Genomic DNA, 15,067 nt, shown 5'->3' with positions numbered 1-15,067 from the left:
ATATATTTAAAACTTATGGTGTTTTGACATGGAATACATTCAGATTTGTAGAAAAATTGCAATGATAGTACAGAGATTTCCCCTATATTCCTTATCCAGTGTTGACGAAAGCAGTCAAACTCTGTAAAGTATTTGAAGAGATTTACTCTGAGCCACATATGAATGATAAGTGGCCTGTGACACAGCCCTCAGGAGATCCTGAGAACATGTGCCCAAGGTGGTTGGGCAGAACCTAGTTTTGTACCTTTTAACATGAGACATAAGATATACGTTGGTTCGGTCCAGAAAGGAGGGACAGACTTGAAATCAGGGCTACCGGGTTATAGGTAGGTAAAAGATAAAAGGTTGCATTCTTTTGGGTCTTTTATCAGTGCTTCACTGAATACTCAATTTACACCTGGGAGGTATAGAGGAATAATCACTTACGCCTTAGTCTGACTCAGTGAACCTGCATTTTTACATAAACAATATGGCAGAGGAAGCAATCAGATACACATTTGTCTCAGGTAAGCAGAGGGATGATGGAGTTCTGTCTGTCATTTGTCCCATATTTGTGAAGAGAAGCTATTAACATGGTGGAGCAGAGGGATGATGGAGTTCTGTCTGTCATTTGTCCCATATTTGTGAAGAGAAGCTATTAATTTACATGGTCAGGGTGAAATTCAACAGAACTGCTTTAGGGTCAAGATCTTGAGGTCTACAGAGAATTTCCTTGTGGTCAAATTGTGAGGGAAGTATGTAGCTTTTTTTTTTTTTTTAAATCCTTGTAGCTGTCTTATTTAGGAATAAAATGGGAGGCAGGCTTGCCTGATGCAGTTCCCACCTTGGCTTTTGTCTTTGGCTTAGTGATTTTGGGGTCTTGAGACTTATTTTTCTTTCATACTTGTGTACTTCCCCTAATTTTATTTTCTTCTGACACTGTGGTACATTTGCCAAAACTATGAAATCAGCATTGGTACATTACTATTAGTTAAACTCCAGTCTTTATGTGGTTTCACTCATTTTTCCATTAATGTCTTTTTCTGTCCCAGGATCTAGCTGGATAACATTAGTTGTCATTCTTTCTTAGTCTCCTCTGGATTGTGATAATTTCTTTCTTTTTTTGTTGTTTTTCATGACCTTGAATTTTTTGAGGAGTTTTGATCCAATATTTTGTAGAATGTCCCACATTTGGTATATATATTTTCTTTATTATTAGATTGGTGTTATGAATATTTTGGAAAAGATACCATAAAGGTAAAGTACCTTTCTTATGATTTACTTTTGTTTTTCTTTTTTTCTTAAATCACATATGAAAAGTTCACATGGCTCCAAGGTCAAACTGTAAAACTTCAGAATAATCTCAAGTTTATCACTCTTTCTTCCTTAGTCTTTTTTCCCTTCCCAGAAAGGTAAACAGTTTTTTTTAAATTAGTTTTTGGTTAATGCTTTCAATTCTTTTTTTTTAAAATATAAGCAAACACAAAGGTATACATGGACACACATGTCAGTACATGCCTGTTCTCTTCCCCTCCTCTTCTTACAGAAAATATAACATCAGTCCTTTTTTAGCTCCTGTATCATAGTTTCTCTTTAAGATGGTGTCTTACAGTGACTTACAATAATGGCCGCTTTTATTCAAGAAGGTTTTCTTTTTACAAAGTTAACTTTTTCTAATTAATAAAAGCCTTTTCCTGTGCCTTGAAAATGTTTAGCACATATTATATGGTACCATTTTTTATTCACAGATATTTTCCAATTTGTCACTGGATGAGCGTTGCCTTTCCGCATCATTGGTTTGCAAGTACTGGCGTGACCTTTGTTTAGACTTCCAGTTTTGGAAGCAGCTGGATCTTAGTAGTCGTCAGCAGGTATGGAATCCAATTCTAAGTAACACTCATATGACCTACTCAAAAAATATCTTTATTCCTCTTCAGAAATCTTTACTGTCTTCTTGTTTTTTAAGGTAGTTCAAATGACTATAATCTACAATTTTGTGCTTTTGTAGTTTTTTGTGTATGTGATTTCGAGATAAAGCTAGATTCTTATAGTAAACAAGATAGTTTTTCATGTAGATTGGTAATTTAGCGTTGCTTTTTAGGTCTTTTTGTCTTTTTTCATTACCTTTCCAAAAAGTTATTAAACTTCTTTCTGTGGGAGATCATATTACAAATAGTTTAATAGTAGAAAATGATGGCAAACATTTCTGTAGCACTGCCTCTGTGCTGTGTACTGTTCTAAGGGCTTCATACATATTAGTTCATCTGATCCATCCAACAACTCTGTGAGTATATACTGTTATTTTTTCTCCTTTACAGATGAAGAAATGGAAGTAAAATGGGCTAAGATAACCTTTTTTTTTTTCTTTAACTTTTCTTTTGGTGGACTTTCTACGCTTCCTGTTGCTTAGCTGCCTAATGTGTTTATATAGGGGCATAAATTAGGAAAAAGTTTGTAGCGTTTGTTGCAAACAGTTTTTTTTTTGACTTGTTAGATTTCATTTTTAAAACTTGATGGTATTTGGCGTTAGAAATGTGTAAAAATATCAATAAGAATAGCATTTTATTGAAGTACTAAACCTGGTCTAAATTCTGCCATGGTATATTACTACTGGTGTGCTGATAAATGTTTAGCAACTGTCTTTAAGAAAAGCCCTGATTTGTAATATTTGCCAATTTCTGTTACATAAATACTCCCACCATGACCAGTGTCAAGCTACACATTATGCCATTGAATGCAGATTTGGAAAGAGGGGCACACTATAAACTCTTGTGAGTTGCTGCAAGCCAGCTCCAGCACACTGGTAGTGTATGTGTTTGTGTGTGTATAACACTTTAATCAAGTTAAGCAAGCTCACGAGGATTTGTGTATAAGTTGTTCCCTTTCTGTTTTTCTCCTTCATTGGCAAGAGGTTAAAACTATTAAGATAATTTGTTATTTACTTGCTTGGGTTCATGACCTTTATATCCAAGGAGAATGGTGAGGGAGTTAGTTGTGGGCAGTAGAATGGAGAGCAGGTATGTGTAAAGCAATCTATCAGTTTGTTACATCATTACTCTTGAATGTTTGAGTTATTTATTATGAACTCAGACTAATAATAGCTTCCTCCCCCATCCCAACCCCTTCCCCACCCAGCCCGCTGCTGGTAGTAAGGTGTGGAGATGAAAAAGTAAAAAATAAAAGGAGAGGTATGTCAGAGTTTTAACTTTTCCGAGAACTGTGTTTATGCTGTTTCCAGCAAGCATAAACAAAGATAGTTTTATCTTTGGCTGTTACTCTAAGTGCTGCTTAACAGTGTAGTTCTTTCCTTCTATTCTAAATTTCATTTGCATTTTCTGTCTCCATCATTTTTACCGAAAGGACTTGAATAACATTAACTTTGTTTTGTATTTTGGAAATGTGGTGATTGGGCACAGAATATGTAGAAGCTGGTTTTAAAACAAAAATTCAGATGGCCATCTGAGTTTTTCACCAGATGAATTGAGTCGTCTGAAAAAAACTTTTTGATGTGGACATTTCTTTATAGTCTTTGGTGTTCTGATAGGCAAAATGGTGTATTTTCCAACCTATGAATTATATGTGAGGTACTGTGAGGTACTGTTTCTCATAGAAACAGTAAAAGATTAAAAACTTACATGCTGTGGTATCATCTGATATCAAGTGCAAAAGTGAAGATTCATATAACATTATTACTGATGTATACTATTTCATGGGTTACAAATGGAAAGTGAAACATTGAAAATCTCAGTATAGTTTTGTTTGTGGTGAGTTTTTGCTGAATTTGAATTTTCCCACTAAGGATAGATTTTTAGGCTTTTAATGAAACAAACACATATCCTTTGTTGGTGTTTTCTGATACCACTTCTGACATCAAATATATGGAGTTTTTCCACACTAACAGATAATTTTCTGACACTAACTGGATGTACAACAATTCAATTCAGCTAACTCCCAGAGGTATCACTGAGTTTAAGGGCTCAGTCCCACAAGACTACCCACACTTCACATATCAGTTGCAAGTCCCAGAAGCCACCTGAACTTCTCACTGACCAATTATAAACTTGTGAGTTCCCTTAATTTCTTTCTCGGTTTTGACAATTAGCCACAACTATTCACAGAACTCTGGAAAATACTTATTATATTTATGGGTTTATTATAAAAGATATAGCTCAGGGCCAGCCCACTGGAAGAGATGCAGAAGGCAAGATATGGGATATACCACCCTCTCAGCACTTTGATGTGTTTACCATCTGAATCTCTGTCGTTTGAGTTTTTATGACCCAATCTCCAGCTTCCTTCCTCTCCTGTAAGTAGTGCTGAAAGTTATCACCCTCTAATCAAGGGTTTAGTTTTTCTGGTAACCAGCCCCCATTCTGAAGCCATCTAGGTGCCGCACTCTAAGTCACTTCATTAGTATGAACTCAAATATGGTCTAAAGGGCTTGTTATGAATAACTAAAGAAATTCTATTGCTTAGGAAATTCCAAGAATTTTGGGAAATCTGTGGCAAGAATTCAGGACAAAGACCAAATACAATATTTTTATTATACCAAATTCTTGTTATGCTTCAATGTTAAGACGGTTTCTCTTTTGATTGTATTGTTCATGCTATAATCTAATTAGTATATTGTTTATTGTGGAACATTTAATTAAAAAATGGAAAATATGTTTTTATTTTTAGCAAAAGTTTAAATTTATTGCATTTTCTCTTACAGGTCACTGATGAATTATTGGAAAAAATTGCATCAAGGAGTCAGAATATAATTGAAATCAACATTTCTGATTGTCGCAGTATGTCTGATAATGGCGTATGTGTTTTAGCATTTAAATGTCCTGGACTTCTTAGGTATACAGCCTACAGGTGTAAACAACTTTCTGACACCTCTATTATTGCGGTTGCCTCTCACTGTCCTTTACTTCAGAAAGTGCATGTAGGCAACCAGGACAAACTCACTGATGAAGGACTCAAGCAGGTAAATTTTAGCATTTATAAAGTGATTTTACTTGAATTAATTAAAAATGTTTTCTAGCAACAACGTTTTAAATCGTTATGTTAAAAATAATTCCCAGAGACTCAAGTGAATCATCTTTTTTACCTATTAATGAATATTTCTTTAGATTAGTTAACTAGAGTGCCATGGTTATAATCAGTAAATTAACTGCTATGTTTTATAGTGAGAGCCTGAACTTCTGTGACCGGCCATTTTATAAATTTATGCTCTTGTTACTTAAATTTTTTACCACATTTTGCTTTGGGCAACTGCGTAGTTTGGGTCAGCATGAGGTTTTAAAAATTAACGTTTTAATTCCCCTTTTATTATACTAGATGACATACGTGCTTAAATATCTAAATGTTTAAGGGATAAATGGAAGTCCAAATTGAAGATTATAAAAGTTAGAACAAAGGGCTAATGACCTCTATTTGGTACAATAACTGGGTTAAAAATAGTATTATGCATACCTACTGTTTACTATACTTCCTTTGGAAATGGCATTTAAGGTTTCTTGGCTCAGAGTAGATTCAACAGATGAATATCCTTAAATTTAAACCTTATGTATGAATTAACTGAAAGCTTGGTATGAGAAGAAATTTGGGAAGACTATCCTAAATAGGGAGTACTGAGTGTGTCAGTACAACCTATGTATTAAGAATGTTACCACCTTATAAGGGAGGCTGTTTTGTTTGCAAAGGCATATTGTGCAAGAAGTCTTATTTGTTTTAATATTTTTCTTGATTCATTTCTGCTCTGTACAGGATTATTTACTGGAAAGCATTTCATGAAGTTCTTAAACATGTTAAATTAATCTTTTATGAAGAAATATATATTTTGTGTATATAGCATGATTTTATTTACTTTGATGGAAATTTCTCAGCAATTTATCTTTCACAATGAAACATTTTAAAAAGGTGTATGTATTTATTAAGAACTGGATTAGATATATATCATATTTAATTCTGATATAACACAAATAGGTAGTAGTTTAGCAGACTTCTTAGGGTATACCTAGTAATTTTTATGAAAAAGAATAAGATCGTAGTCATGGTTGAAGTAGAGAAGGAGCAACATTTAATATGCCAATCAAGTATTATGAATTTATCTTATATTTACAACTTTGAGAGTAATTATGTAAATCTTCCCTAGAATGTGAGGTATTTTAGAGCCTGTTACTTAGATGTTTCCTTCAGATATTTATGGTTTCTGAGTTATGAATTAGTTATATGTGAGGTAATATTCTGATAAAAGTAGCAAAACAATCAAATTTTTTTCCCCTTAGGTAGTTTTCTTCTTCAGTAATTACATAGGATCCCATTGCAGTGTAGAGAATATTTTCCTATACTTAAGACTGTTATAGCAGGGTATGTCTGATTTCATAATAGACCCTTTCCTCTGATGGAATAGTGTTATGGGTATAGTAGAAAGAGAATGGCTTTCATATATACATAAAATAGAAATTAAGTTTTATGAAACAATATATATCCTTATGTGCAATGCACATTGGTATTATCTATTCTGTTCTGTACTGTTAAATGTTGGCCTTGACCCACTCACTAAATTAATTTTATGACCTAATGATATTTCATAATCCGACTATGGATTTATATTATGGTTTTAGTAAACTGACAGTGTTATGTTAAAATGTATAATAGAGTTACGAAAGCCTAAGAGGGAACTAGCCATAATTGATGATTTGCCTGGGACTGTTATTTTTTCTTGAACTCATTAATTTAGCAATTGACTGAATTGTTGATTCTACAGATTAAGTTGTTGCAGGATTCTTTTTTTCCCTCTTCTGTCAGTAAAAATTGAGAAATATTTTAGAATGATATATGTAAATTTTATTGATAATTTCTTTAGAATATATTTTCTTTATAACTGCCATAATTTTGATTGACTTTAGCAGATACCAAATATGTGTGCCTTTTGAATTCTGTCAGTTTGTTTACAAAAACAGTTGCTTAAAGCATTTCAATTTGGAGCTCTAATAGATGTAGACTCTAATGTTTTAACTATCGGATTCTGCGTAACAATATTTCTTAAACATGGTGAAGCACCTAAAAAAATCAGGCTGGTTTTGGCTGAATACCATCCTCTTTGTGAAATACCACCCTGAAATATTTATATTTTTATTTTCATAATAGTCACTCAAAATAATTTTACCAGTGGAATGTGTTCCTATTGTATATATCTTTTAAAACTACAATCATGTATCTAGGGGAAAAATCTATTTAAGAATAAAGGGCTGTTTCAGTTTTCCTAATATTTTATTATCACCTAGCACTTGCCAGCAAACAAATGATAATAGCAAAGTATTAAAATATATCTAAGAAATTGAATAAATGAAGTTACTATGTTATGTGACTCAATTATATGCAGTTTTAGCAGTTTAACACTCCAGCTCATGGAGCGCAGTAGATATTTCTGTAAATAAGTCACTGTAGGCTTTTTTCAGATAAAATGGTACAAAAATAATAAATGTTACATTAGTAAATTTTGATCTGGCTATGCTATCAATTTTTAGGTCTTTAAAAATAACTACTTAGAGTACTATCAGCAAAATATTGGAGCAGGCAGCTCCAAAACCCTACCTCTCCACAAAAACATTGAAAAACAAGCCTAAACTATCAGATCCAACTTTGTCAGAACTCTGGAAACGTCAAAGGTTTATAGCAACCAAAGGAATGCTGAGACAAGAAAAAGGCAACTGAAAGGTGGAAAGAATGCTTTGTGGCTTTTTTACTTGCCTGTGCCTCACCCATTCCCCAGCTTGGCAACAGTCTTGAAGATAACAGTCTGAGTTCCCAGTGTGGGACCCAGATCCCTGGTTCTAGAGGGAGTAGAGCAGACCTTATTTGCAAATTATTCGTTTGTCTGATCAACCTACCTGAGAGCTATTTGAAGGGCTGATGCAGGTGCTTATATATCTGTTTTACCTAATTTAGAACCCAGTCAGGGAGGAAAACTAGTGGGCATTGATTGAACACATTATAAGGCAAATGAAAAAAACTTGCTTTTGGGCAAGCTTCTTTGGGCAATAGATTATGGTGAGACATACAATTGACCTAGGAGAAAGAGCCTGGGAGAGAGTTTGTTTTTATTTTTGTTTTTGTTTTGAAATTAGGACAGTCAGCCTCAGTGTATAGAAGGGAATTTAGAAAGCCGCATGCATGCCCAGGGCAGGACACATGTTCAGGAAAGACCTAAGAAGACCGTAAACTTTATCACTGTGTGCTTGCTAGGTCCAGTACAAGCAGGAAGTAAAGGCCAAGGCAGAGTTGTGAATGGTATGGCTGAGTCTTAAAGAAATATCCCAGCACAGAGCCAGTCTGCAAAGACTTGGATAAGTGCTTTTGTTTTTTTTTTTAGTTTTGTTTTTAAGCTTTGGCAAAAAGCTTTGAAATCTCTTTCAAAACACTGGTTGAACACAAGCTAAGCCTTGATTAATCAAAAACAGTGAAGCTGGGAGAATCTAATTTCCCAAGTTACCACATTATAATCTAATATTTTAATATTTAGTTTTCAACAACAAATTACAAGGCATGCAAAGAAAAAAGTATTGCCCATTAAAACAAAAAATAATAAATAGAACCCATTCTTGAGGAAGCCTGGACATTGGATTTACTAAAGATTTTACTAAAGATTTTAAATCCATTATCTGAAATATGCTCAAAGACATAAAGGAAACCATGGCCAAAGAAATGAAGGAAATCAGGAAAATAATGTATGAACAAATTGAGAATATCAGTGAAGAGCTAGAAATTATGGAAAGAACCAAATAGAAATTCTGGAGCTGAGAAGTACAATAACTGAAATAAAAAATTTACCAGAGGGATTCAAGAGCGGAAGTGAGCAGGTGGAAGAAAGAAGATAGGACAATTGAATTTATCGAGTCTAAGAAAGAGAAAGAAAAAAGAGTGAAGAAAAGTAAGTAGAGCCTAAGAGATGGGTGGGACATCCATCAAGCAGAAAAACATTCACATTTTGGTAATTCCGGAAGGAAAGGAGAAATAAAAGGGGCAGGAAGAATATTTGCAGAGATAATGGCCCAAACTTCCGAAATTTGGTGGAAGATACGCATCTATAGCTCCAAGAAACTCAACAAATTCAGGGAGGATAATGTCAAAGAGATATACACTGAGACACATTATAGTATAATTGTCAGAAGTCAGAGACAGAACCTTGAAAGCAGCAAAAGATAAGTGACTCATCACATACAAGCACTCCTCAATAAGATTTGCAACTGTTTTATCATCAGAAACTACGGAAACCAGAAAGCTGTGGGCTAACAATATTTAAAGTGTTGAAAGAAAAAAAAGTCAAGCAAGAATTCTATATTTGTCAAAACTGTTAAAGAATAGGGGGGCACTCAAGGGGACATTAAGATATTTCCAGATAAGCAAAAGCTAAAGGAGTTTGTTACTAATAGATCTGCCCTACAAGAAATGCTAACGGGAGTCCTCCAGGTTGAAATAAGATGCTAGACGGCAATTGAAAACCATATGAAGAATAAAGAAAACTGATAAAAGTAACTACATAGAGGTTGAAAGGATGGAAAAAGATATTCGACACCAGAAGAGAGCTAGAATAGCTGTTTTATTATCCAAAAAACCCAGATTTTAAGTCCAAAAGGGATCCAAGAGACAGAATTATTGTATATTGATAAATATAAAATATTAATCTTTCAGGAAGATATAGAAATTATAACCATATATGTACCTAACAACAGAATCCCTAAAATATATATAGCAAAAGTTGAAAGACTTGGAGAGAGGAATAGACAGTTCTACATTAATCATTTGAGACTTAAGTAATTCAGTTTCAATAATGAATAGCACAACCAGGAAGAAGATTAACAAAGAAGTAGAGGATGAATAGTACCATGAACCCATTGCACCTAGCAGATATGTGCAGTGCACTCAACAACAAAAGAATACACATTCTTCTCAAGTGCACATGAAACAGTCTCATAAATAGACCATATGTTTGATCACAAAACAAGTTTTATACATTTAAAAAAGATTGAAATCATACAGTGTGTCTTCCCTAACCATAATGGAATGAATCTGGAAATCAATAATAGAAGGAAAATTGGAAAATACAAAGATAACGTAGAAATTAAATAACAGAGTCTTGTACAACCAATGGATTATAGAAGGAATTACAAGGGAAATTAGAAAATATCTTGAGATGAGTGAAAATGAAAACACAGCGTTCCAAAACTCAAGGGATGTAGCAAAAGCAGTGCTCAGAGGGCAGTTTATAGCTGTAAAAGCTTACATTAAAAAAGAAGATCTGAAAGCAGTAATCAAAGCGTACACCTTGAGAAAGAAGAGCAGACTAAACCCAAAGTTCGTGGAGGGAAGGAAATAATGATCAGAGCAGAGATAAACATGATAGAGGACAGAAAAGCTATGGAAAAAAATTATTGAAAACCAAACTAGGTTCTTCAAAAAGATTTTAAAAAACCCTGACAAACCTTTAACTAGATTGCCAAAAAAAAAAGACTCAAATTATTAAATCATAAATGAAAGAGTAGACATTACTACTGACTTTATATAAATAAAAAAGATTGTATGAGAAAACCATGAATAACTGCATACCAACAAATTGGATAGCCTAGAAGAAATGGAAAAATTTCTAGAAATACAGAAACCAGAAAAACTGACCCAAGAAGTAGAAATTCTGAGTTCCAGCTACTCAGGAGCCTGAGGCAGGAGGATTGCTTGAGCCCAGGAGGTTGAGGCTATATTCACTGCACTCCAGCTAGGGCAATATAGCAAGACCCCATCTCTTAACAAAAAAAGAAAAATGTAGAAAATCGGAATGTATTTATAATAAATAAGGAGATTGAATCAGTTAAAAAAATTTCCAATGAAGAAAGACTAAGGACCATAGCTTTACTGATGAGTGTTTTCAAATATTTAAAGAAAAATTAACACCAGTCCTTCTCAAACTCTTTCAAAAAAATTGAAGAGGAGGCAGCACTTCCTAACTTATTCTGTGGGGCTAGCATTAGCCAGCCCAAGACCCTACAAAAATGAAACTACAAAACAAACAAAAAACAGCTACAGACAAGTATCTTTAACGAGTATGTAAAAATCTTCAAAATGCTAGCACACTGAATTCAGCACCAGATTAAAAGGATTCTACACCGTAACCTACTATGATTTATCCAAAGAGTACAAGGGTGGCTCAACATACAAATACCAATCAATGTAATATACCACATGAAGACAATGAAAGGAAAAAAATCATCTTAATTGGTGTGCAAAAGCATTTGGTGAAATAAGCAGCCTTTCTTGTAAAAACAAAACAAAACAAAACAAAAACCTATCAAACTGGGAATAGAGTGATGCTTCCTTATCGTAATAAAGACCACATGTGACAAACCCACAGCTGACATATTCAGTGATAAAAGGTGGAAAACTTTTTCCTTAAGATTAAGAATAATACAAGAATGCCTGCTTTTGGCAATCCTGTTTTACATTGTGCTGAAAGTTCTAAGGAGCAATTTGGCAAGAAAAAGAAATAAAATGCTTCCAAATTGGAAAGGAAGAAGTAAAACTATTTGTATTCGAAGATGACATTTTATGAATAGAAAACCCTAGAGAAACCATAAAAAACCCATTTGGACTAGTAAGTGATTTCAGCAGAGTGGCAGGATACAAAATCAAAATACCAAAAAATCGGTTGTATTTCTACACACCCCAAAAGAAATAGAATCCAAATGATTTCATTTACAACAGCATCCAAAACTATAACTATCCCTTTAAACACTGCTTTTGCTGTATCTCATGAATTTTGATGTGTTTTCTTTTTATTTTCATTTAGTTCAAAATATTTTAAAATTTCTTCTGAAGTTTCTTCTTTTACCCATGTGTTATTAAGAAACGCGTCATTCATGTACACCTGTGTAACAAACCTGCACGTTGTACACATGTACCCTAGAACTTAAAGTATAATTAAAAAAAAAATGTTATTTAAATCTCTTAAATTTTTTGGGGTATTTTTGTCATTTTCCTGTAATTGATTTTTATTTTATTTCTATTGTAGTCTGAGAGCAGACATTGTATAATTTTTATTCTTTTAAATTTGTGAATGTGTGTTTTATGGCCTGGAATGTGGTCTGTCTTGGTGAATATTCCATGTGAGTTAGAGAAGAATGTCTATTCTACTACTGGATGAAGTGGTCTCTAGATGTCCATTATATCCAGTCAATTAATGGTTTTATTGAGTTGAACTATGCCTTTACTAATTTTCTGCCTGCTGAATCTTTCCATTTCAGATAGAAGGATATTAAGGTCTCTAATAGTGAAGTTATCCATTTTTCCTTGTAGTTCTAACAGTTTTTGCTTCACATATTCTGACACTCTTTTGTGAGATGAATACATGTTAAGGATTATTATATCTTCCTGGAGTATTGTCCGTTTTGTCATTATGTATGTCCTTCTTTATCCCTGATAACTTTTCTTCTTCTGAAGTCTGCTCTGTCTGAAGTTGTTATAGCTGTTCCCAGTTTTATTTTAGTTAATTGTAATTCTTCTTAAGCGTTTCTGAAGGATTGCTTTTAAGTACTTTTTCTCTCAATTTACAACTCTTAATTTACAGTTTTTTTCACTGTTCAGATCACTTTTGAATTCATTGAAATTTTGAGATTTTGTTTGCTGCCTAATTTTTGTGAATGCTCTTTTGACTTTTAAAAGCCTTTAAAAGAGGAGTTTTGGGTTCATCTCAGAGTTGAGAAATTTTGCATATTTCCTACGTACTCCTATTTCTCACATGCATAGCCCCTCCCATTATCAGTATCCCTCACCAGAGTGACACATTTATTATAATCAATAAATCCTCATTGATATATCTTTATTTCCAAAGCCCATAATTTATATTAGGGTTCACTCTTGGTATTGTACATTCTATGAGTTTGGACAAATACATAATGACACGTATCTACCATTATAGATACAGTATAGAGTATTTTCACTGCTCTAAAAATCCTCTGTGTTCTGCCTATTTATTCACTCCTCCCCTCTAACTCCTGGCAACCCCTGATGTTTTTATTGTTTTTTTAAAACTCTTCCATAATGTTTATGATTCCAGTTGGAATCATATAGTATGTAACCCCTTTAGATTGGATTCCTTCACTTAGTAGTATGCAGTTAAGGTTCTTCCCTGTCTTTTCATAGCTCATTTATTTTTAGCAATGAATAATATCCTATTGCCTGTTATGTACCACAGTTTATCCATTCAAATACTGAAGGACATTTTGGGCATGTCCAAGTTCTGGTAATTATAAATAAAACTACTATAAACTTCTGTGTGTAGGTTTTTGCATGGGCATAATTTTTTCAACTTTTTTGGGTACAAACCAAGGTGCATGATTGCTGGATCATGTGGTAAGAGTCTTCATCTATAATAATGAATTCATCTATTTCTCCTTCTAGTTCTGTCATTTTTTACTTCACATATTCTGATGCTCTGTTGTTAGGTACATATGTCTTAAAGATTTCTAGGTTTTTTTGGAGTGTTGACTCCTTTATCATTAAGTCATGTCCCCCTTTATTGCTGATAACATTCTTTGCTTTGAAAGCCTGTTCTGTCTGAAATTAATATAGCTACTTCTGCTTTCCTTTGGTTAGTATTAATATGGCATATCTTTCTTCATCCATTTACTTTTAATTTATGTATTTCTGTCTATTAAAAGTAGATTTCTTGTAGACAACATAGAGTTGGGTCTTGTTTTTTGATCCATTTTGACAATCTGTCTTTTAGTTAGTGTTTTTAGACCACTGATGTTTAAAGAGATTATTTCTGTAGTTGGATTAATATCTACCATATCTGTTAATGTTTACTATTTGCTGCCCTAGTTCTTTGCTACTATTTTTGTCTTCCATACTTTTTCTGCCTTTTGTGGTTGTAATTGAGCATTTTAATGATTCAGTTATCTCTCTTTCTTAGCAGTCAATCATAGTTGGTTTTTTTCTTTTACTTTTTAAAGTGGTTATCCTGGAATTCACAATATACATTTATAACCAACTCCACTTTCAAATAACTTTGTACTGCATCACAGGCAGTGAAAATATCTTACAATAACAAAATATTTTAAAGTGTTCTGACTGGGTGCGGTGGCTCATGTCTGAAATTCCAGCACTTTGGGAGGCTGAGGTAGGTGGCTTACCTGAGGTCAGGAGTTCGAGACCAGCGTGGCCAACGTGGCAAAACCGCATCTCTACTAAAAATACAAAATTAAAATACAAAAATTAGCCAGCTGTGGTAGTACACGGCTGTAATTCCAGCTATTCAGGAGGCTGAGGCACAAGAATTGCTTGAACCCGGGAGGCAGAGGTTGCAGTGAGCCAAGATCACACCACTGCACTGCAGACTAGGGGCAGAGTGAGACTGTCTCAAAAATAAATGAATAAATAAAGTTTTTCATCCCTTATATTATTGATACTATTTACTTCACATATATAAGCATATATGTGTGTATATGATGAACTACATCATTATTATTTTGAGCAAATTGTTATCTGCTAGCTTAGTTAACAATAAGGAAAATAAATGTTTTTATTTTACCTTCATTATTCTTTCTCTGATTCATTCTTTCTTTGTATTGATCCAAGTTTTTGACCTGTGTCATTTTCCTTGTTTCTGAAAAACTTCTTTTATCGTTTCTTGCAAGGCAAGTCTAGTGGCAACAAATTCCCTCATTTTTTGTTTGAGAAAGTCTTTATTTCTCCTTCACTTTTGAAAGATAATTTCACAGGCTATAGACTTCTAGGTTGTTGGGGTTTTTTTCACTTGAAACTTTAAATATTTCACTCTACTTTCTTCTTGATTGCATGGTTTCTAAGGAAAAGTTAAATAGAATTTTTATTTTTGCCCCTCTGTAGGTAAGTTGTTTTTATCCTGTGGCTTCTTTCTAGATTTCTTACTTCTTTTTTTCTTTTTTTTTTAACCTTTGATTTCTTGTAGTTTGAAAATGATATGCCTAGGTGTAGTTTTTTCTTTGTTTGTTTGTTTGTTTGCAGTTTTCCTTCATGGTATTCTCTGAACTTCTTGGGTCTGTAGTTTGGTATCTGATCTTAATTT

The 15,067-nt window shown here is 33.6% G+C and overlaps 1 protein-coding gene across 5 annotated transcripts in view; it reads left to right on the top strand.

Moving 5' to 3' along the window:
- The window catches only part of FBXL17 (F-box and leucine rich repeat protein 17), a 533,333-nt gene that overhangs the window by 12,278 nt on the left and 505,988 nt on the right, over positions 1 to 15,067 (top strand). For all 5 annotated transcript variants that reach the window (XM_055298027.2, XM_063612883.1, XM_063612881.1 and 2 more), the window contains exons 2-3: positions 1,728 to 1,850; positions 4,694 to 4,951. In XM_055298027.2, the coding sequence (XP_055154002.1) occupies positions 1,728 to 1,850; positions 4,694 to 4,951 (381 nt within the window). The remainder of the gene's footprint in view (positions 1 to 1,727; positions 1,851 to 4,693; positions 4,952 to 15,067) is intronic.

This window comes from Symphalangus syndactylus, chromosome 11, assembly GCF_028878055.3.
Source record: "Symphalangus syndactylus isolate Jambi chromosome 11, NHGRI_mSymSyn1-v2.1_pri, whole genome shotgun sequence".
NCBI classification, from domain to species: Eukaryota; Metazoa; Chordata; class Mammalia; order Primates; family Hylobatidae; genus Symphalangus; species Symphalangus syndactylus.
This window is presented reverse-complemented; position numbering and strand designations above follow the sequence as displayed.